This window comes from Globicephala melas, chromosome 1 (genome assembly GCF_963455315.2).
Source record: "Globicephala melas chromosome 1, mGloMel1.2, whole genome shotgun sequence".
NCBI classification, from domain to species: Eukaryota; Metazoa; Chordata; class Mammalia; order Artiodactyla; family Delphinidae; genus Globicephala; species Globicephala melas.
The window spans coordinates 23,026,567-23,052,143 of NC_083314.1; the positions used below are offsets into that span (position 1 = coordinate 23,026,567).

Here is a 25,577-nt window from a genome sequence, read left to right on the forward strand (position 1 = left end):
AAAAAGAAAGGAACTCAAGCATACTAAAAAAGAAAATCATCAAGCCAGTACAGGAGAAACAAAAAGAAGAAATGAATGAAGAAGAACTACAAAAACAACTGGAAAACAAGGATTAAAATGGCAATGAGTACATACTTATCAATAATTACTTTAAATGCCAACGGACTAAACTCTCCAAAAGACAGCGTGGCTGACTGGATTAAAAAAACAAAACCCGGGCCTCCCTGGTGGCGCAGTGGTTGAGAGTCCGCCTGCCGATGCAGGGGACGCGGGTTCGTGTCCCGGTCTGGGAGGATCCCACATGCCGTGGAGTGGCTGGGCCTGTGAGCCATGGCCGCTGAGCCTGTGCATCCGGAGCCTGTGCTCCGCAACAGGAGAGGCCACAACAGTGAGAGGCCCACGTACCGCAAACAAAACAAAACAAAACAAAACAAAACCCTTCAATAAACTGCCTAATAAACTCACTTCAGGGTAAAATACACATACAGACTGAAAGTGAGTGGATAAAAAAATATTTCATGCAAACAAAAATGACAAGAAAGCAGGGGTAGCAATACTCATATCAGACAAAATAGACTTTCAAAGGTTATAACAAAAGGTAGCAAAGGGCATTATATAATGATAAAGGGATCAAAACAAGACAGGATATAACATTTGTGAACATACATGCACCTAATATAGGCGCATCTAAATATATAAAGCAAATATTAACAGACATAAAGGGAGAAATTGACAAAAATATAATAACAGTAGGGGACTTTAACACCCCATTTACATCGATGGACAGATAATCCAGACAGAAAATCAACAGGCAAACAGTAGTCTTAATTGACACATTAGACCAGTTGGACTTAATTGATAGCTACAGGAAATAACATCCAAAAATAGCAGAATACATATACATTCTTTTCAAGGGCACATGGAACGTTCTCCAGGATAGATCACATACTAGGTCACAAAACAAGTCTCAAGAAATGTAAGAGGATAGAAATTATATCAAGCATTTCTCCCAAGCACAACAGTATGAAACTATAAATGAACTACAGAAAGAAAACCAGGAAAGAACAAACACACTGAGACTAAACAATATGCTACTAAAAAAAAAAAAAGGGTCAATGATGAAATCAAAAAGGAAATTAGAAAATACCTCAGGACAAATGAAGATGAAAACACAGTTTTCCAAAATCTATGGGATACAGCAAAAATAGTTCTAAGAGAGAAGTTCATAGTGATATAGGCCTTCCTCAAGAATAAGAAAAATCTCAAATAAACAACCTAACGTACCACCTAAAAGAATTAGAAAAAGAAAAACAAAGTCCAAAGTCAGCAGAAGGAAGGAAATAAAAAAGATCAGAGAGAATAAATAAAATAGAGACCAAAAAACCAACAGAGAAGATCAATGAAACCAAGACCTGGTTATTTATAAAGACAAATAAAATTGATAAACTTTAGCCAGGCTCTCACTAAGAAGAAAAGAGAGAGGACCCAAATAAACACAATACTACAGAGAAACAAACAAACAAAATGACAGAGAATACTATGAATAGTTATATGCCAACAAACTGGATAACCTAGATGACATAGACAAATATCTAGAAAGATACAGCTTGCCAAGACTGAATCAAGAAGAAACAGATAATTTGAAGACTAATCACTAGGAGTGAAATTGAATCTACAATTAAAATACTCCCAGCAAACAAAAGTCCAGGACCAGACAACCAAACATGTAAAGAAGAACTTATACCTATCCTTCTCAAACTATTCCAAAAACCTGAAGAGGGGGGAACACTCCCAAATTCATTTTATGAGGCCCCACCATTACCCTGATACCAAAATCACACAAAGACTCTACAAAAAAGGAAAATTACAGGCCAATATCTTTGTTTAATAGAGATGCAAAAATCCTCAACAAAATATAAGCAAACCTAATCCAATGATGCATAAAATGGATCATACACCATGATCAAGTTGGATTTATCCCAGGGTCACAAGGATGGTTCAACATACGCAAATTAGCCAATGTGACATACCACTTAAACAAACAAAAAATGAAAATCACATGATTATCTCAACAGACACAGAAAATGCATTTGAGAAATTCAACATCCATTCATGATAAAAATGTTCATCAAAGTGGGTATAGAGGGAACAAATCTCAACATATATGACAAACCCACAGCCAACATAATACTCAAAAGTGAAATGCTGAAAGCCTTCCTGCTAAATTCAGGAAATAGTACTGGAAGTCCTAGACACAGCAATCAAAAACAAAAAGAAATAAAAGGTACACAAATTGCAAGTGAAGAGCTAAAACTGTCATTATCTGCAGATGACATGATACTCTATAGAGAACCCTAAAGTACAGGCCCAAAAACTATTAGAACTAATAGATGAATTCAGAAAGGCTGCAGGATACAAGACTAATATACAGAAATATGCTGCGGTTCTATATACTAATAATGAAATATCAGAAAGTAAAAAACAATCCTGTTTAAAATTGCACCAAAAACAAACAAACAAACTCTAGGAATAAACTTCACCAAGGAGGTGAAAGACCTATACTCTGAAAACTATAAAACATTGAGGAAGATGATTCGAAGAAATGGAAAAATATTCCGTGCTACTGGGTTGGAAGAATTAACATTATTAAAATGGACATATTAGCCAAATCAATCTATAGATTTAATGCAATCCCTATCAAAATACCCAGGACATTTTTCACAGAACTAGAACAAATTATCCTAAAATTTATATGAAGTCACAAAAGACCCTTAATTGCCAGAGCAATCCTGAGAAAAAGGAACAAAGCTGGATGTATAACCCTCCCAGATGTCACACTATACTAAACTATAGTAAGCAGAACTGCATGGTATTGGCACAAAAATAGACACATAGATCAACGGAACAGAATACAGTCCAGAAATAAACCCAAGCACCTGCGATAAATTAATCTACGACAAAAGAGGTAAGCCTATACAATGGAGAAAAGACAGTGTCTTCAACAAGTGGTGCTAGGAAAATGGACAGCCACATGTAAAACAGTAAGAGTAGAACATTCCCTTTCACACCATATACACAAAAACAAAACAAAACAAAACAAAACAAACCCTCAAAACAGTTTAAATGTAAGCCCCAAAACCATAACACTCCTAGAAGAGAACAGAGGCAGAGCACTCTTTGACAGAAATTGTAGCAATATTTTCTTAGATCAGCCTCCTAAGGTGAAAGAAATAAGAGCAAAAATAAACAAATGGGGCCTAATTAAACTTAAAGATTTGCATAGCAAAAGAAACCACTGACAAAAGAAAAAGACGAACTATGGAATGGAAGAAAATATTGGCAAATGATGCGGCTGACAAGGGGTTCATATCCAAAATATATGAACAGCTCATACAACTCAGTATCAAAAAAAACCAAGCAAACAATTCAATCCAAAAGTGGGCATAGAATCTGAATAGACATTTTCCCAAAGAAGACATGCAGTTGGCTAACAGGCACGTGAAAAGATGCTCAACATCACTAATTATTAGAGAAATGCAAATCAAAACCACAATGAGGTATCACATCACACCGGTCAGAATAGTTATCATCAAAAAGTCTACAAAAGACAAATGTTAGAGAGGATGTGGAGAAAAGGGAACCCTCATACACTGTTGGTGGGCATGTAAATTGGTGGGCATGTAAATACTCCACAAATGGAGTATTAGTTGGTCATAAAAAACAATGAAAAAAAGCCATTTGCAGAAACATGGATGGACCTAGAGAATGTTATGCTTAGTGAAATAAGTCAGACAGAGGAAGACAAATACTGTATAATATCACTTATATGTAGAATCTAAAATGCAATACAAATGAATGTGTATGCAAAACAGAAATAGACTCACAGAAATAGAAAATAAACTAGGGGTTACCAAAGGGGAGAGGAAAGCAGAAAGGGATAAATTAGGGACATGGGATTAACAGATACAAATTATCATATAAAAAGTAGATAAGCAACAAGAATACACTGTATAGCACTGGGAATTATGCCCAGTATCTTGTAATAACCTATAACGGAATACAATCTGACAAAAATACTAAATCAATATGCTGTATACCTGAAACTAAGACAAAACTGTAAATCAACTGTACTTCAAAAAACAAAACATATGAAAGTATATGCATAGAAGAAGAAATCCATATGCTAAGCATAAAAACATATTTATATCATATACTAAACTAAATAGTTTTACAGTATTTCAATTTTTATAATGGTAATTATTTCTAATCATAAATAAATTATACAGCCTATCAAGCCAGTTAGATTTCTACAGAGATCCCACATACCAAGAAGTCAAACCAACATCAAAACAGGCCTTTTTTAAAAAGTACGTAACGCTAACTAGGCTAAGGCAAGTCCAGTGCTTTAAGGTGTGAAACCTAGATACAGGGAAAAGTCCTAGCTAGTGATATGAAAGTTAAATAATTTGATTATGCATCAAGGTGGAAGAGATGATAAAATGATCAGAGGAAATGTAGTGGGGGAGCATTGAAAAGGCATAGAATAAAGGGTAGAAGTAGAACTGATGGAAACCAAGATAAGAATTAGAGTCCAGTAGGAAAGAAGCAAACACATAATATTTTTACATTTAGGATATATAATGGCAATATGTTACGGCTATTTTTTTTCAATCTTTGATAGCCTGTGTATCTGACAATACTAATTTTATATCATGCCTAAATGAGTTAAACTGGAACTACGAAGCCTGTTCTGGTACCTGTACTACTAAATAGCAGCATAATCTTAGTCCAAAATCCCTTGATATCTTTGGTCTTCAGTTTTCAATTCCATAAAAATGATGGGTTCAAATTAGATAATTCAAAGTCATGTTCAGATTAAAAAATTCCATAATCCTAAAAGGATTGTTCCTCATTCAGTTAGGTAACTACTTGTCCAGCTATTTACCCACACCTACCCCTCACACCATTCCATACAAGAGATGACTAATGTTACGACAACTCCCTATTCCTGCATTCATGACAGACATTGGTAATTAGCTACAGCCCTTGGCCCCCAAGCCCAATCACTGAGCTCTCTCTTACTTTCATACATCCTTGCAACCATTTTCAATCAATTGGAGATGGTACTTGAGATAAAATCTATTCACCATCCTATAAATCCACAAGCAACTTATGACTTTCAATACAATTAAAAAACTTCCTTAGTATTTTCTACATTTTAAGAAACTCTGATAATTCTCTCCTATGCATAAAATTGATTCATATTTTTGTACTCATTAGATTAATAAAATAGGATATAAGCTCCATCAAGATAACCTGAAGATACCAGCCTATGTATTTCCTGATTTATTTATTCTGAATCACTTTTAATAACCTCTGCTAATATGACTTCCTTAGTCAGAGGCACCAATGCTAGGAATTCTACACTCACGCAAACTGTCAAAGAACCTAATATATATCCATTAATCCTATTCAATGGCATAAGGAGGTCTGGGGTAATGAACTGTATTGCATTGCTAATTTACTTAGCGTATGTTCAGTATAACAAGAGATAGCGAGAGCAAATCAGGATTTAAAAATAACATTTATCTCAAGGTTTTCTTCCACAAAATATTTTAAAATCTTTAGATATAGAAGCTGCCCACCATTTTAAAATGAGACAAACAAACAAAGAAAAAAATATATCCTTACCAGTTTTTCTGCTTCTGTGTTCATTTCCCTTAATTTCTTGATATGTTCCTTTTTAATCATGAGAATTTTTGATAATCTGGTCTACAGACAATGAAGAAGAGATGTTTTGGAATAAACACAGGCACTTAAGTATATCATGTAGATGTCAAATTTCTAAGTTTTCACCAAGATATTTTAGCAGATTTTAGTGTTTCAATATAAATATAGCACAGACACTATTTTATAAGTCAGACTGGCTGAGAAGAAGATATTTTAAAATCCACTGTAACCAGGATACGTCAAAACGATTAAGGAGTCAACCTGAATAAGCTTTCACTGGTCCAATATGGAACAATGTGTGGACCAATCATAATAATAATTACAGTTAACTGAAGCACAAATACATTAAAATCCATGAGTTCAGACTGATACTTAAACAAAATTAACCATTGTTGGAGAATACTAGTGACCATACTCATAAACTGGAAAACAAAGACAAAGAGTCAAGCATTTATCCTGCCTATACTGTACAAACTATATGCCATTAGGTAACCAAATAATAGATTAGGGGAAGTTTTTCCTTATAGAACTATTTCAGCTACTAAACAAAGAACAAGAATAGCACCATTTTGCAATCCTAATGAATGAATTGACCTACGCAGTGATAATTAGTACCAGCCAACATTATATAAAAAAAGAGATAAAATAATATGGGTATCCTATTAGAACACAAAACCACACATAAAAGTAGTCACATAAAAACAAGTACACCAATCAAATAAAAAACCCAAATCAAATCAAACCTTTATATTCAATGAGCAATTTACATGAAATATAAAAGACAAAAGAATATGTTGGATGTTATCACAAGGATTCAGTCAGCAAAATCCAGACTGTGGGAGACTCTATGGACAAATAATCTAGTTTCTTCAACAAATAAGTTAATGGGGAAAAAGTACAGTCAACATTTAAGAGACAACTGGAATGCTGACTGGATATGTGACGATATTAAGACTTTTTTGTTAACTTTTTAGATGTAATAATGATAATATAGTTATGTCTCTTAAAAAAAAAAGGGCCCTTACCACTTAAAGGTATATAACGAAATATTTACAGATAAATGATATGACGTCTGATTTCTCAAAACAGAGAATGTGGGTGGGAGTATAGCTGAAACTGAACTGGCCAGGAGTTGTTGATAACTGTTATAGCTAGATAATGGCTACCTAGAGGTGCATTATACAACTGTCTGCTTTTTTCTTTTCTAATTAATTAATTAATTTTATTTATTTCTGTGTTGGGTCTTTGTTGTTACACACGGGCTTTCTCTAGCTGTGGCGAGTGGGGGTTGCTCTTCGTTGCGGTGCACAGGCTTCTCATTGCGGTGGCTTCTCTAGTTGTGGAGCACGGGCTCTAGGTGCACGGGCTTCAGTAGTTGTGGCACGTGGGCTCAGCAGATGTGGCTCACGGGCTCTAGAGCACAGGCTCAGTAGTTGTGGTGCACAGGCTTAGCTGCTCTGTGGCATGTGGGATCTTCCTGGACCAGGGCTTGAGCCCGTGAACCCTGCATTGACAGGTGGATTCTTAACCACTGTGCCACCAGAGAAGTCCCCTGTCTGATTTTATATGCATTAAACTTTTGATAATTAAAAAAAATCTAAAAACTTGACCTAAGTTGATATAGGCAGAGGGAGAGCCTGGTGAGATATGTTACATACTTATTCACACAGACCCTCATTAGTATCTCCAGAGCTCTGGACTGGTGCCCTGTCTCTAGTTGTTGGGGTTTTATGGAAATTTGTATGATTCTTCAGAGTTAGAAGCAATAAAAGATGGGATGAAGGCAACAGTCTCTCTCCCATTTTCAGTTCTGTGTTTCTTCTTTTTTTAAAAATTAATTAATTAATTAATTTTTGGCTGCCTTGGGTCTTCGTTGCTGTGCGTGGGCTTTCTCTAGTTGTGGTGAGCGGGCTACTCATTGTTGCAGTGTGTGGGCTTCTCATTGTGGTAGCTTCTCTTTGTTGTGGAGCTCAGGCTCTAGGTGCTCAGGCTTCAGTAATTGTGGCTCACGGGCTCAGTAGTTGTGGCTCACGGGCTCTAGACCACAGGCTCAGTAGTTGTGGCACACGGGCTTAGCTGCTCCGCGGCATGTGGGATCTTCCCAGATCACGGCTCGAACCCGTGTCCCCTGCATTGGCAGGCGGACTCTTAACCACTGCGCCACCAGGGAAGTCCCTTCTTGCTTGTTTTTGATAGAAAATCATGCTGTTTCCCTTTCATTCTTTTCAAAACTGAGTCCTCTCTAAGAAGTGGATCAGTCTTTTAGATTCCTCAAAATCCCTAACCCCAGGAAAGAAAATGTTTCCTCACTAAGAAAATTCATTGTAAACTATGAATTATAAAACTTGCAAAAAAATGATGATGTTTATTTTGTTATAAGAAAGAAAACAGTAATAGAAAAAGACAAAAACATATCTCACAGATTAACAAGAGCAAATCTGAGTTTCATAAAACTTTACATATTACAAAAGACAAGTACATAAAAGGACTTTTATTTTTATCAGCTAGATAGCTTAAAAAATGAAAGCAGTGTTTTAACTAGGCTTTTACACATAGATTTTGAAGTTAAAATTAAGCACTGCAATCAAACATCTAAGCATCAATAAAAACATCAATACTTTAGAAGTAGCGTACTAGTATTTAGCCTCTGACTCCCTCTGCTGGTGTATCGATGGATCTCTCTCTCTCTCTCTCTCTCTCTCTCTCTTCCCCCAGCCCCTCTCTCCCACTCCCTGACCCCCTGGTTCTTCCCCCCATCTCCCCCTACACACACTTGCCCACATATGACATATTAGCTCTGTTTATACTTCCACTATTTAAAAGAAAGAATTTCTTTACAACAGAAGTGTCCTATGTGTGAAAATGATAAGCCTTGGCTCTTTTCATATTTTTAACTTTTCATATAAAAGTGTCTTATCTACCTTTGGAAGTTAAAAGGTGTAATTCTGTATTCCAAGGATAATTAACAACATACAAGTAAGGAATAAAAAATGCTATACACATACACACAAATGACAAGACTTTTCCTCAAAATAACATTAATTGTAAAAGGTAACACTGTGAAGATTTTAATGGATTACGCTATAAACGTTTTTATTTATAAAGACTCTATCCCAAGCCAAGTAGTTTTTCTTTTCAAACAAAAAGAAAAGAAACAAATCAAACATTATTAGACTATGATTCAAACTAAATAAAAGAAAATAAAAAGAAAATAAAACATTAAATTACTGATAAAAAACCAAACTAAATAATTTATTTAATCTAATTTTCAAAACAACAGCACATTATATTCTTAAGAGTCAGGCTATTCAAGAAAATTGTTCTGTATAATAATTCTATACTTGTTTCGATTTAGCCTTAGATTTCTTTGTGCCTAATCAATAAGTACTTAGCAAATGAAAAGCTATTCCTAGTCTCAGAAAAGAAAGAAAGTTCCTCCTAACCAGAGAGCTGGCCAACACATCACAATTGCTGAGGTGACTGGTAATGGCAGGATGCACTGAGATTACTAAATAAAAACCTTTATACTTATACAATTTATGAACAGTTAACCATTCAGTTTCACAGAGCATATACTAGAAGGTTAGAGTCCTTAACACAGAAAAATAATAAGAACCAAACCCAAGAAAAGCCCAACAAAAATAGATCTGTAAGTCTTTTTTTGCTATTATAACTTATTTTCAAGCTTGTTGGAAAAATAACAGAGTTCTTAAAACTAACACAATGATTTTTAAAAGTATAAAAATATTTGGTCCTAGAAAAATTTTCAACTTTAATAACACAAAAGTCATTGAGTTTTTTTTAACAAATAAACAAAATATTCAGAGCAATTCTTACCACTTGGATAAGGAACTCTACTGGAAAACCACCTAACGTTTCTGTGTCAGAGCCAGAAATTTTACTTCTCCAAGGTGACTGTCCTAATAAGGGGTCATTATCCTGTGGGAATAAAAGGGAATTATTTAACCATTGACTTTTCAAAAGGAAGTATCTATTTTTTAACTAATTAATTAATTTATTTATTTTTGGCTGTGTTGGGTCTTCGTTGCTGCGTGCAAGCCTTCTCTAGTTGCGGCGAGCGGGGGTTGCTCTTCGTTGTGGTGTGCAGGCTTCTCATTGTGGTGGCTTCTCTTGCTGCGGAGCACAGGCCCTAGGTGCACGGGCTTCAGTAGTTGTGGCACGTGCGCTCAGTAGTTGTGGCTTGCCAGCTCTAGAGCGCAGGCTCAGTAGTTGTGATGCACGGGCTTAGGTGCTCCGTGGCGTGTGGGATCTTCCCGGACCAGGGAACGAACCTGCGTCCCCTGCATTGGCAGGTGGATTCTTAACCACTGTGCCACCAGGGAGGTCCCAGAGTATCCTTTTTTTTAAAAAATTTATTTTATTGAAGTATAGTTGATTTACAATGTTGTGCTAATTTCTGCTGTACAGCAAAGTGATTCAGTTATGCATATATATACTTTTTTTCCATATTCTTTTCCATTACGGTTTATCACAGGATATTGAATATAGTTCTCTGTGCTATACAGTAGGAAGGAAGTATCTTATTCTTAAATAAAGAACAAATTCTATTATAATTACTACTCTATTAAAAATTCTACAAAAAGGAAAATATTTCCAGAGTTGAAGCAACTATTTTATTTACTTTATTAACCTTTTATTTAATATCTGATAACTCAAAATAATGTGGGCACCTCCTGAAGTTATTGTAATAGATGTGTATTTCATAAGAACATAGTTTACATTCATAATAATCATTTAAACTACTGGTGACATCTAAAAAATATTACTTACCGTAATTGGTGACTGGAGAGGAGGAGTATAATGTAACCGTGGTGGAGTCATAAAAAATCGAGAAGGTCGCTGTTTTTGTCCAAAGGCAGCAATAGGCATCGTCTCATGAGGCTCATTACTCTTTGGGAAAAGAAAATAGTCCCCAAACTTGAAGAACTTTACCAATCATTTTAGCTTTATAACAGTTCTATTTTATCATAAAATATATTAACCTACAAAGATCAAAGGGCTAGAACTTAAGTCAGAGTATGGATACTACTCTGTTACTAAGAGGTTGAATTCATAAAACAGAAGAAAGTGATCTATTGAAAGAAAGGAAAGTGATCTATGGCCACCCTTGGTTGTCTCTGTGTTAAAGACTATCTGAATAATTACCCACTGTAATTAAAGGCAATTCTTATCTGGCCAGGAAGAAATGTTTGGGTGATCTCATAAAGGAAATTACATTAATGAAACAGAAAAGTAATTTTTCTTTTTGAAATGGGAGGTTTAAAGATTTCCTCCTTTAATGAAAAAAACTAAGACTGGTATACCTTGCTCTACATTTAGTCCAAATTTCCTTTCTCTCCTACTCCTCTCTAAAAGTACATTTGATAAGGAAACCCTTACAATAAGCAGAGAGTCACAGTTTTTTAAAAAGTATAGATCAGAAAAAAAAGATTCTTCTATTTCTGCACTAAGGAGATAAAGTAATTTTGATTTTTAATTGTAAGTTCACAACCCTTAAAAATCAAGTTTATAACAAAGAAATGGAAAAAGTGGAGGCTAAATGTGAACAATTTAATTTCCATAATGCTTAGAGGCAAACAGTTTTGTTATAAAAAGTTCATTACTCATTAAAAAAAAACTATTAGAGTTATATTTATCCTTTATATTTTAACTTATTAGAAAGGTATATAATTTCCATGACATTGCTAAATCAAGCATGATCATGAAATAATGGTCCAGTAGTTTAATGGACTATATCAGAAGTTCAAACGATGTGGATTCCAGTCTCAATAGGGCAAGAATCCAGCTTGAAAGCCTTGAATAAATTACCCAACATACTTATGTCTCAATTTCATCATGCAAAAAGTGGGGGTAATTAACAACCACCCTGCATACTCTGAGGATAAAACAGGAACATATAAAAATATATATTTTAGGGGCTTCCCTGGTGGCGCAGTGGTTGAGAGTCTGCCTGCCGATGCAGGGGACACGGGTTCGTGCCCCGGTCCGGGAGGATCCCACATGCTGCGGAGCAGCTGGGCCCGTGAGCCATGGCCGCTGAGCCTGCGTGTCTGGAGCCTGTGCTCCACGGCGGGAGAGGCCACAACAGCGAGAGGCCCGTGTACCGCAAAAAAAAAAAAAAAAAAAAAAAATATATATATATATATATATATATATTTTTTTTTTTTGAAGTGCAAGATGTTAACATACTTTTAAAGTCATTTTGCAAGAGGACTATACCAACAGCTGAAATGAAAGTGTTGTGTAGCTTATTCCCTAAGATTAGTTAGTCAAGAGTGATCAGTTGTGTCACACTAAATTAGGTAGACAGATGCTAGCTTCTGGAAAATGTGGAAGACTTTAGTTCTGCTCCAGGAGTCTAGTAAGCAGGGCTGGAAACCCCTAAAGATCTCTTCCTCTGTGACGTGAAATTCTGATTCTATCATAAATACAACCCCTAAGAAAACTCTACAACACATATTTAATAGGCATAAAACACATGTATTATGAAACAATACTTACAAGAACTTCATAGTCAGGGATAGTATGAGTTCCAAGCCCTGCCCTATCAAAAGTTACTCTATAAGTAGCATTAAGAGTATCCACAGCATCTATCTGTCCAGTGAACAGACCATCATGAACACCACGTAATCGTGCTGAAAAAAGAAACAAAAAGGCATTATGATATTTAGGAGATACAAAAAACTGTTACATACAAAACTGCTCCAAGCATGTAATTCAAAGTGGAGAAAGTATAGTACTGTTGTCTATTAAAGTTTCAAAAAAAGCATGTACTTTATTTTAGGCTTAAAGGAACAACAAAAAAATTTTTTGAAACAGAAAACAAAACTATAAATGGTGATCCCTAATTTGACATATGAATGAAATCATATATCTACTAAACTAAGGGGAAAATACTTTAACATCATATCATTGCTTTAAACCTCGAATTGCCAAAAAAAAAAAAAAAGTCAATAAATTTGGTCATTATACTCATGAATGAAACACTAGTAGTTCAACTGAAAAAAAAAAAGAAAAGAAAGACAAGGGTGCTATGCAGAAAAGATTTACTAGGTTTCAGACTGCTAACCTTAGAAAGGGTTGCCTATAATGTTGACTTCTGGGTACTTGAATTTTGGGAGTGTTCCCATTGTTCGCATACTAAGAAAGAGTGGTTTACTGTGCCTAGGCTGTGCAAACAATGTGGTTACCTGCTTTCCAATTCTTGTATGTGTTGGGCAGAAGGTGCCTACGTAACCGGCCCCCTGTAAAAACTTTGGGCATTGAGTTTCTAATGAGTTTCCCTGGTAGATAACATTTCACAAGTGCTGCTACAACTTGCTGCTGAAGGAATTATGCAAGTCTTGTGTGACACTACAGGGAGGGGACTCTTGGAAGCTTGCACCTGTTTTCCTCTGGACTTTGGCTCCACGTACTTTTCCCTTTGCTTATTTTGCTTTATATCCTTTTCTGAGATAAGCCATGGCCATGAGTACAACTATTTGCCAAGTACTCTGAGTCTTTCTAGTGAATCACCAAACCAAACCTGGGGGTGGTCTTGGGGATCCCTCACACAGATGAATTCTTGTGTCACTATTTAAATCCAGTCTGAAGTAACATAAGGAAAATCCAAGCAAACATCCAGCGTGAGTGAAAAATATAAGAGCAGTAGCATTTAAGGCATTAAACTAGGCAAAGTGACACATTTTATACACACAAAAATAGTATTTATTTTTTAATTTTTTTTGGCCATAGTGTGTGCCATGTGGGATCTTAGTTCCCCAACCAGGGATCGAACCTGTGCCCCTGCATTGGAAATGTGGAGTCTTAACCACTGGACCGCCAGGAAAGTCCCAATGATATCATTTAAATAAAATACAAATATTCAATGCAAAACTGTTTAAAAGGATCAACTGATAAAAACTCAATTGTAGAAGACTAAAATATCATTCTCTTATGTTTACCAGGGGGGAAGGGTGGAGGGAAGGGATAGTTAGGGAGTTTGGGATTGACATGTACACATGGCTATATTTAAAATGGATAAGCAACAAGGACCCACTGTATAGCACAGGGAACTCTGCTCAATGTTATGTGGCAGCCTGGATGGGAGGGGAGTCTGAGGGAGAATGGATACATGTATATGTATGGCTGAGTTGCTTTGCTGTGCACCTGAAACTGTCACAACAATCGTTAATCAGCTATACTCCAATAAAAAATAAAAAGTTAAAAAAAATATCATTCTCAGTCTTTGACAGACCAATTAAAGGAAAAGTAAACAGGTATACAGAAGATACGAGTAATAAAGTTGAATAAACAAACGTAAATATAGAAAAGGACCTCCAGTTATGGCAGCGTGAAGAGGTTGGTGATTCTTCTCTGCAAAAGACTTGTATAAACCTGTACAAGATTGTCAAAGACAACCATTTCAGGGTACTAGAAATGGGCCAAATGCAGAAAACAATTAAGAAATGATTACTGTTGAAAAACTGCTAGAGCTTCAGTTAAGGACAAGTGAACTCAGTGGCCTTTCTGCAAGAGGCTATTCACACTCTACCACCACCAATAGCTTGGCTGGTAAAAAGAGTTTTTCTAGTGTATGGTTGGTCATGGAAACAGTGTTGTTTGTTGCCAGAGGGGCAGACAGGATGTGGACCAGTGGGTAAAAACCTGTGACTGTGCTAGTTAAGAGTGGCAAACTCGATCAGGAAAGAATAAGAAAACCCCACAACTCTGCAAGCCTAAGAGGTAGTCCTGTCTGAGGTGACTGGCAGAATAGCTAGGAATTTAACAGGGAGATCCTGGAAACTAGAGAGCCATAAAAAGACTGAAATAAACTCTCCATAAATTCTTGCCTAAGTGGAAAACTATGTGATTGGGTGGGAAAGACCTAAGAAAGTCTGGTAAAAAGTAAAAGCTAAGGATGACCTGAAAACGGACAGCAACTTTGTATGTGTTTCCCAAGTCCACACAGAGATCAGTCTGAGGCCTTTCTGGATTAAGATGTTTGAGTACAATCTCTGCCTAAGTCACTGGTTGGCCACTAAGTTATGCAGACACAGGAACATTCCCTAGGAAGCAAGCTTAAAAATAAATAAAAGAGTAAAAAAAAACTGAGCAGAGACATCAGTGGTTGCATAGGAAGTTACTAAAGTAAAAACAATTCTCAAAAAAATTACAGAGTTGCTACAATATATTATCTAAAATATCTAGTTTTCAACCAAAAATTACTAGATATGTAATGAAATAAAAAAGCATGATTCTTACTCAGGATAAAAGTACAGTAAGTAGAAACTGACACAGATGATACATTAGCAAAGTCTTCAAAAGTAGATTTTATAAATATGTTCAGAGAATTAAAGACAATGACTCAACAGGGAATTTCAAGAAACTATACAAAAGAACCAAATAGAAACTTTAGAGTTAAAGAGAAGATTTGAAGAAAAGAATCAGGGAATATTTTAGATAATATATTGTAGCAAGTCTGGATTCTGATCTATTAAAGAGAGATCAGGGCTTCCCTGGTGGCGCAGTGGTTGAGAGTCCACCTGCCAATGCAGGGGACGCGGGTTCGTGCCCCGGTCTGGGAAGATCCCACATGCCGCGGAGCGGCTGGGTGGGCCCGTGAGCCCTGGCCGCTGAGCCTGTGCTCCACAACGGGAGAGGCCACAACAGTGAGAGACCCGCATACCGCAAAAAAAAAAAAAAAAAGAGAGAGAGATCAACAGAAATTATCCAATCCAAAGAACACAGAGAACAAAAGATTAAAGAAAAATGAAGGGAGCCTCAGAGAGCTATAGGAAGATGTCAAGTGCACCAACATATTTGTAATGAGAGACCCAAAGGAAGGAGAGAGAGAAGGTGAAGAGGAAATTGGAAGAAATTATGGCTAAAAATCTCTCATATTTGATTTAAAAAATTAAGCTACTAACCCATGAAACTCAATAAACCCCAAATAGGATAAATATAAAGAGTATCAAACCTAGACACATCATAGTGAAACTTCCAAAATCCAAGGATAGAGAGAGAATATTCAAGAGAAAAGCTTCCAGAGAAAAATCACTCATCACATGTAGGAGAAGAGCAACACAATTAACAGGTACATCTCATCAGAAACAATGAAGGTCAGAAGGCAACAGAGTGACATATTCAGTGTGCTAACAAGAAAAAAACATCAAGCAAGAATTCTATATCCTGTGAAACTATTTTTCACAAATGCAGGAGAAATGGAAACATTCTCAGATAAAAACAGAGAGGATCTGTTGCTACTAGACACGTTAGGAAGAAATACTAAAACACATTCTTTGTGATAAAAGGAAATAATACCAGACAGTAACTAAAATCCACAGCAAGAAAAGAAAAACACCAGAAATGGTAAATATGTGGGTGCATATAAAAAACGGTGTGTACAAAATACACACACACACACACATTTTTTCTATTCTCTTCATTTCATTTTTAAAAAGATTATTTAAAGCAATAATTATAATACTATATTCTCAGGTTTATCATAGATAGTAACGTAACACGTTTGATGACAGTAAAAAGGAAGTAGGAGAAAATGGAGCTATATTGGAGTAATTCTGCTATATTTTATCAGAATTAATTCAGTATTAATCTTAATTAGATTATGATATGTTAAAACTGCATATTGTACTTCCCAGAGCAACTAACACACACATACACACAAAACCCTCAAAAAATACATAAAAGTAACAGAGAAATTAAAATTGTGTACTACATTTGTATACTAATATACAAATACTAACTATATAACTATAATAAGTAAAATTTGTATACTAATTGTATCCTAAACAGTATTTGTTTAACACAAAAGAATGCAGAAAAGGAGGTAAAGGAAAATAACGGATATGAGACATATTGTAAACAAATAGCACAACGACAGGCATAAATGCAAGCATATCAATTATTACATAAAATGTGAATAGACTAACCACTGATCAAAAAGCAGAGGGTGAAAGGGGTCAAAAGGTACAAACTTCTAGTTATAAAATAAGTAAGTCTATATAAAATACATAACCAATAAGGACCTACTGTATAGCATAGAGAACTACACTCAATATCTTGTAATAACCTATAATGGAGAAGTATATGTATATACACACACACACGCACACACACACACGTATACACATATAACTGAATCACTCTGCTGTACACCTGAAACTAACACATTGTAAATCAACTATATTTCAATAAAAAAATTTTAATTTTAAATGTACAATAAACAAACAAAAAAAGTCATGGGGAGGTAATGTACAACATGGTGACTATAGTTAATAATACTAAATCCTGTATCTGAAAGTTGCTAAAAAAGTAGATCTTAAAAGTTGTAACATTTTTGGTAACTATGTGTGGTAATGGATATTAACTAGACTTACTGTGGTGATCATTTCACAATCTATACAAATATTGAATCATTACATTGTACAGCTGAAACTAATACGATGTTAATGTCAATTATACCTCAATAAAAAATACAATTAGATAAAAATTTCTTAAATTTTTAAAAAGGCAGAGGTTTGCAGACTGACTTCAATAGAACAAGACTCATCTATAAGCTGTTTATATATTTCTACATGTGTCTGAGACACACTTTAGATTCATAGATTCAAATAGGTTGAAAGTAAAGGATGGAAAAAGATTTACCACAGTAACAACAGAGTACTGGAATGGCTATATTAATGAAAATTTAAAATAAGGGATACTACTGGAAACAAAGAGGACATTTCACAATGATAACAGGGTCAATGTATCAGGAAAATATGACAAATATAAATATATATATGCACCTTAACAGAGCATCAAAATACCTGAAGCAAAATCTGATGAAATAGTAAAGAGTTCAACAATTATAGTTAGAGATTTTAATATTAATCTTTCAGTAATTGATACAACAATAAAACAGAAAATCAATAAGAATATGAAGACATGTACAACACTATCAACCAATTTGACCTAACTAACATATACACAATGCTCAACCCAACAGCAAAATACAGTCTTTTGAAACATACATGGGGCATTCTCTAAGACAGACCAAATGTTAGGTCATAAAACAAGTCTCAACAACTTTAAAAGAAGTAAAATCATACAAAGTGCTTTCTCCAACTGCAACAAAATGAAATCAGAAATCAGTGAGCCTTCACCAAGCAGGCTTGGTTATGCAAAATAAACTGAGAGAATACTTATAATACGAAAAGTATAAGAACTCAAATATAATTTGGAGGGAGGAACATCTTATGTTCTGGCATATACTGTATACTTACATACATCAAACTTTAGAGGGAGATTTATAAAACTTTAGGGGAAACTCACTTTCTACACTTCTGTGTTTTTTTCTTCTTCTTTTTTTTGAGAATGCATTGCCTTTATAAATCAAGAAAAGAAGATATCTTCCATATTTTTATATGGATGTCATTTATGTCCCTCTACCACAGATCAATATTTGAAGTCAGGCTCCCCTATTATTACAGGAGTACTCTATCTGTTCAAGTGATGGCTACATTCTATCCAGTTTTACTTAACTGGCTCAAGACTTTTAAAAATACTTAAACTTTTGTCTCTAAGGCAGCCCTCTCCTTAACAGCCATTTCCAGATTACTGGTGCTGACAATGCAAAGCTAAAAAATCAAAAGCAGCAACCTACAGTTAGTATACATGGTCACTAAGGGATGAAAAGCAGGTTCTCGGTCAGAATGCCAAGTTCAGGAAAGTAAGAAAGAAATGCTGTTGTGGTTATCAGCATTATCCTAAGGCTCTGAGAATATTTTATAATAAGAAAAAAATTCAAAAACATCCTTTAGGTGGGGTAAATCCTATTAATCCATAAATCCTATTAGCTGATTATCTCGGGACAATGTCCATTTACACCTGTTATCCTACTTCAGTTATTAACAGCACCTCCTATTCTACTTTCAGAAGATGCTTACTTGGGTGATAAATTATATGGTCACTCTACTTCTTTGACCGTTTATAAGGTCAAATACGCAATGCAAAAAAAACAATTTTTCAAGCACAACAGAAGGTTTGCTGGGAATCTGGTGAACATACCTAATGGCATCCAAAAATCCAAGTTTAGAAAGTACTTTCATTATAAACAAACATCAAGGGACAACTTTAAATATTATTGGTCAGAGCCTCAGCTTTGGGCCAGGATTCAGAATTTGGGTTAACCAGCAGCTGTCAAATCTTAACTCTACATTTCTATAAATCACATCTTCCATATCTTCCAAATCACATCTTCCATATTGTCCTTGATGACTTCCTTTCCCATAACCCTTTGACTTAGATAAACTACTTAGATAAACTACATTACTTTTAAGACAGTTCTGAATTTTACAATTTCTTAACAAACCAATGATTTTAAAATCTCTTTTTATACCCTGACTTCTCTGACTACACAGAGTTCTAGAACTATTCACAGCAATGGACACCTGATGAACAACTTCCTGTACAATGTGGTTAAAGTATCATGTCCAGACGTTTCCCCAAGACTTTTCCACTATTCAAATTTTCCATCATTTTGGTGTTTGTCAAAACACTTGCGTTCTTAACTCTGTAACTAAGAATCACTTGTCGTCACTTTTTACCTGTCTTCTTTGTGCCTACTGCAAAATCTTAAATATAGTTACTTAAAAAATTCCTTTGTTGTTGTTATTGAGGAAAAGTCTACTACTCCTTCTTTACTAAAAAATTTCTTCCCAGAAAGGAATGTGGAATTTTGTTTGTTTATATACTTTTCTTTTCTAGGTAAAATTTACATACAGTAAAATGAAAATGTAAGTGTATAATCCTGTAAGTTTTGACAAATGAAATCATCCATCTTTAAAGTCACGGAATATTCTTATTATCCCAGAAAGTTCCCCCTTCCTAGGCAATCCTTTCTTCAGGAGCAACCTCTTTTCTGATGATATTTTTCTACCATAAATTAATTTTGCCTATTCTACAACTTCATATAAACGGAACCACACAATATGCATTCATTAGTTTTCAGCTTCTTTTGCTCGTCATACTATCTGAAGTTAATCTATATGTCAGTAGTTAGCTCCTTTTTATTGTCAATTTATATCCCAATGTAAGAAAATATCATGTTATGTTTATCCATTCGCCTGTTGTTGGGTTGATTCCAGGTTCTGACTATAAAATTAAAACAAAGATGCCATAAACATTCTTGTATATATCCTTCTGTGAACAGCAATTTTCATTTCTCTTACTTAAATATCTTGGAGCAGAACTGCTGGATCACAGGACAGACCTAAGTTTAATTTTATTAAAAACCGTCATGCTTTACTCCAAAGTGGTATACCATCCTATCAACAATGTATATGAATTATGGTAGCTCCACATCCTTGTCAACATTTGATGTTATCAGTAGTTTCAATTTTAGCCATTCTGGTGTGTGTAGTGGTATTTCATTATGATTCAAATTTGCACTTCCTTGATGACTACTGATGCTGAGTGCTTTTTCATGTGCTTATTGGTCATTCATACATCTTCCTCTGGGAAGTCTCTACTCAAGTGTTTTGTCTATTTTTTGAATTGGATTACTTATGTTTTTATTACTAAATAATGGAGTTCTTTATGTTTTCTAGATATAGTCCCTTTTCAGATATATGATTTGGAAATATTTTTTTCCCAGTATATGGCTTGCCTATTTATTTTCTTAATGTTGGCTTTTAGTGGGCAGAAGTTTTAAATTTAAGTTAAACCTAAAAATCACCTTTATTTTTCTTTTTTGATAATTTTTTGTCAGATCCAAGAAATCTCTGCCTACTTACAGATCACAAGATATTTTCCTGTGTTTACTTATAGAAGCTTTATAGTTTTGGCTTTTATGTTTAGCCCTTTGGTCCATCTTAGATTAAGTTTTTTGTATAGCATGAGGAAAGGTCAAGGTTCATATTATTTCCAAATATATAACTAGTTGATCAATCATTATTTATTGAAATGCCCTTACTTTCCATTGAAATGCTTTGGTACCTTCAGAAAGTCAACTGGACATATGTGTGGATCTATTTCTGGATTAAACTATCCTTCCCATTTTCACAGACATTAGAATAAGCATGACAATTTCAAAAAAAAAAAAAGAAAAAGAAAAGAAAAAGAGAAAGAAAAAGAAAAGGGCTGCTGTGATTTAGACTGTTTACCTCTAAGATTAGTCTTGGCAGAGCTGACATTTTTAACAATACTGAGTTTTCCAATCCATGACATGTTTTATCTCTCTAATTATTTAGGTTTTTTATGCTATTGTCAATAGTGTCATTTTTTAAAATGTCATTTTCCAGTTGTTGCCTTATTATACAGAAATACAACTAATTTTCATATTGATTTTATATCCAAAGACCTTGCAAAAAAATTCATCTCATTAATTCTAGTCCTTGATTTGTGGATTCCTTAGGATTTTCATATGGGTAATCATGTCATCTGTGAAAAGAGACAGTTTTATTTCTTCCAAACTTTATGATTTCTATTTTTTTCTTGTATTATTTCACTGTATCTAGCAGAATACTGTATACAGATCCTAAGTGTATCCTTGCATTGTTCCCCGTCTTAGTGGCAAAGCATTCAAAATTTCACCATTAAGTATGTAGTTGCACATAGATTTTTTCATATATTAACTTTGTCAGGTTGAGGAAGTTCCCTTTTATTTCTAGTTTTTGAGAGTTTTATCATGAGTGGGCATTAATACTGTCAAATGACTTTTTGTTATCTATTGATAGGACCATGTGGTTTTTCCACTTTATGCTACTAAATATGGGGAATTACATTAGTTGATTTTTAAAAACAGACTTTCTTTTTAGGAGCAGTTTTAAACACAAAGCAAAATTTAGAGGAAAGTACAGAGTTCTCATACATGCCCTACCTTTACTCTCCCTAAGAGCTTCCCCGACTATCAACCCATATAGCTCCTGCCTGACACACCCAACAGGCTCTCCCACTATCAACATCCCACACCAGAGTGGTACATTTTGTTAGCTGATGAACCTACACTGAAACATTATTATCACCCAAAGTTTATAGTTTACATTAGGGTTCACTCTTGGCGTTGCACATTCTATAAGTTTTGACAAACGTATAAGGGCATGTACCTGCCCATCATTACAGTATCACTCAGAGCAGTTTCACTGCCCTAAAAAACCTCTGTGCTCCACTTATTAATCCCTCTTCCCACTAGCCCCTGGTAATAACTCATCTTTCAACTGTCTCCATAGTTTTACCTTTTCTAAAATATCATACAGTTGGAATCATTCAGTATGTAACCTTTTCAGATTGGCTTCATTCGCCTAGTAATATGCACTTCAGGTTCCTCCATCTCTTTTCATGGAATTTTGTTATTATTATTATTTTTAGGCCATGCCACACAGCTTGTGGGATCTTAGCTACCCAACCAGGGATCGAACCCAGGCCCCCAGCAGTGGAAGCGCAGAGTACTAACTACTTGACCACCAGGGAATTCCCTCTCATTTCATTTTAGCTTCAAATAATATTCCATGTCTGGATGTATCAGTTTATTCATCTAATGAAGGACATAGTGGTTCCTTCCAACTTTTGGCAATTATGAATAAAGCTGCTATAAACATCCATGTGCAGGTTTTTGTGAAGAAGTAAGTTTTGAACTCATTTGGGTAAACACCAAGGAGTGTGACTGATGGACTGTGTGGTAAGAATATGTTTACTTTTGTAAAAAATTGCCAAACTGTTTTCCAAAGTGGCCATACCATCTTGCATTCCCACCAGTAATATATAAGTTCCTGTGCTCCACATTCTCGTTTGGTGTTGTCAAGTTCTTGATTTTGGCTATTCTAATAGGTGTATAATGGTATTTCATTGTTTTAATTTGCATTTCCCTGATGACATATGATGTGGCATATCTTTTCATGTGCCTATTTGCCATTTGTATATCTTTTCTTTTTTAAAAAACTGAGGTGACATTAATTTATAAGATCATATAAGTTTCAGGTGTACATTATATTTTGACTTCTATATATATTACAGCATGCTCATCACCAAAAGTTTAGTTTCCATCCGTCACCATACAACAGACGCCCTTTACTCATTTTGCCCTTCTCCCAACTCCTTCCGCTCTGGTAACCATACTACTCTGTTCTCTGTATTTATGTTTGTTTTCATTTTGTTTATTAATATTCTACATACGAGTGAAATCATACGATATTTGTCTTTCTTTTTTTGTCTTTTCTTTTTCTATTTGTCTTTCTATTTCACTTTGCATAATACCCTCAAGATCCATCCATATTCTCACAAATGGCAAGATTTCATTTTTTCATGGCTGAGTAGTATTCCACTGTATATTTTATATACACACACACACACAAACCACATCTTTATCCATTTATCCAACAATGGGCACTTAGGTTGTTTCCATATCTTGGCTATTATAAATAATGCTGTGATGAACATAGGGGTGTATGTAACTTTTTGATTTGGTGTTTTTGTATTCTTTGAATAAATACTCAAAAGTTAAATAGCTGGATCATATGATAGTTCTTTTTTTTGTGTGTGTTATAGTTCTATTCTTAATTTTTTCAGGAATCTCTGTACTTTTTGCCATAGTGGCTGCACCAATTTATATTCCCACCAACAGTATGAGAGTATATCTTCTTTGGTGAGGTACCTGGTCAGATCATTTCTCCATTTTTTAATCAGGTTGTTAGCTTTCCTATTTATTAAGTTTTAAGAGTCCTTTGCATGTTCCGGATAACAGTCCTTTATCAGATATGTCCTTTGCATATATTTTGCCCCAGTCTGTGGCTTCTCTTCTCATCCTCTTGACATTGATTATTTTTTCAATTATTTTGTTGTAGTAAAATACACTAAAAAGTTATCATCTTAACCATTCTTAAGTGTAGAGTTCAGTGGTATTAAATATTAATAATATTGTTCAATCATCACTCATATCTATAACCCTTTTCATCTTGTAAAACTGAAACTCTACACCCATTACAGTAACTCCCCATTCATCCCTCCCCCACAGCCCCTGACAACCACCATTCTACTTTCTGTCTCTACGACTGTTTCTATTGTAAGCAGCTCATATAAGTGGAATCACAGGGTACTTGTTTTGTTCTGACATTTCACTTATCAATGCCCTCAAGATTCATCCATGTTGTTGCAAATGGTAGGATTTTCTCCTTTTTTATGGCCAAATAATATTCCATTGTATATACAGTTGACCCTTAAACAGCACAAGTTTGAACTTCAGGGGTCCACTTACACACAGATTTTTTTCAGTTGTAAATACTACTGTACTGCATGATCCATGGTTGGTTGAACCTGCAGATATGTAACTGCAGATATGGAGGGCTGAATGTTTGTGAATTTTAGACTGCACGGGAGACCAGCACCCCTACTCCCCGCATTGTTCAAGGGTCAACTGTATACACGATATTTTCTTTCTCCATTCATCTGTCAGTGGACACTTAGGCTGTTTCCATGCCTTAGTTATTGTAAATAATGCTGCAACGAACATGGGGGTGCATGTATCTTATGGAGATAGTGAGTTTGTTTCCTTTGGATAAACACCCAGAAGTGGAATTGCTGGATCACGTGGTATTTCTATTTTTAATTTTTTGAGGACCTTCCTTACTGTTTTACATAGTGGCTGCATTGATTTACATTTCCACTACCAATCCACAGGGTTCTCTTTTCTCCACATGCTTTCCAACACTTGTTATTTCTTGCCTTTTTGATAACAGCCATTCTAACAGGTGTGAGGTGCCATCTCACTCTGGCATTTCCCTGATGATTAGTGATGTTGAGCATCTTTTCATGTACCTGTTCGCCATCTATGTGTCATGTTTGGAAAAATGTCTATTCAGCTCCTCTGCCCATTTTCTAATCAGGTCGTCTTTTTGTTGTTGAGTTGTATGAGTTCCTTACATATTTTGAATATTAACTTCTTATCAGATATATGATTTGCAAATCTTTTCTCCCATTCCGTAGGTTGCCTTTTTATTTTGTTGATTGTTTCTTTGGCTGTGTAGAAGCTTTTTATAGTTTGATGTAGTCCTACTTGCTGATTGTTGCTTCTATTCCTTTGCTTTTGGTGTCATCTCCAAAGAAAAAAAAAAGTCATTGCTAAGACCAATGTCAAGGAGCTTTTCCTCTGTGTTTTCTTCTAGTAATTTAATAGTTTCAGGTCTTACATTTAAGACTTTATTCCACTTTGAGTTAATTTTTGTGAGAGGTGTAAGACAGGACGCCAGTTTTATTCTTCTGCATGTGAATATCTAGTTTTCCTGAGACCATTTATCGAAGAGTCTGTCTTTTCCCCATTGAGTATTCTTGGTTGCCTTGTCAAATATCAGTTGACCATATATTCATGGGGTTTTTTGGGGGGGGTTCAATTCTGTTCCATTTGTTTATATGTCTATTTTATGCCAGTCTCATACTATTTTGATTACTATAGTTTTGTAATATAGCTTGAAATCAAGACATTTGAGTGTTCTAACTTTGTTCCTCTTTCTCAAGATTGCCTTGGTTAGTCAGGTCTTTTGTGTTACCACATAAATTTTAGGACTGACTGTTCTATATCTGTAAACAATGCCACTGGAATTTTCATAGGGATTGCACTGAATCTATAAATGGCTTTAGGAAGTATGAACTGTTTAAAACAATATTAAGTTTTCCAATCCATGAACATGGGATATCTTTCCTTTTATTTTTGCCTTCTTCAATTTCTTTCATCAATGTCTTGTAATTTTCAGTGTACAGATGTTTTACATCCTTGGTTAAAATTATTCCTAAGTATTCCATTGCTTTTGGAGCCATCGTGGATGAGACTGTTTCCTTATTTTCTTTTTCAGATA

The 25,577-nt window shown here is 35.0% G+C and overlaps 1 protein-coding gene across 1 annotated transcript in view; it reads right to left on the reverse strand.

Moving 5' to 3' along the window:
• LIN9 (lin-9 DREAM MuvB core complex component) overlaps positions 1-25,577 on the reverse strand; it is a 109,729-nt gene that overhangs the window by 31,299 nt on the left and 52,853 nt on the right. The window contains exons 8-11 of the mRNA XM_030868465.2: positions 12,253-12,386; positions 10,522-10,641; positions 9,568-9,669; positions 5,692-5,772 (exon numbers count right to left, since the gene is read on the reverse strand). Of these exons, the coding sequence (XP_030724325.1) occupies positions 5,692-5,772; positions 9,568-9,669; positions 10,522-10,641; positions 12,253-12,386 (437 nt within the window). The remainder of the gene's footprint in view (positions 1-5,691; positions 5,773-9,567; positions 9,670-10,521; positions 10,642-12,252; positions 12,387-25,577) is intronic.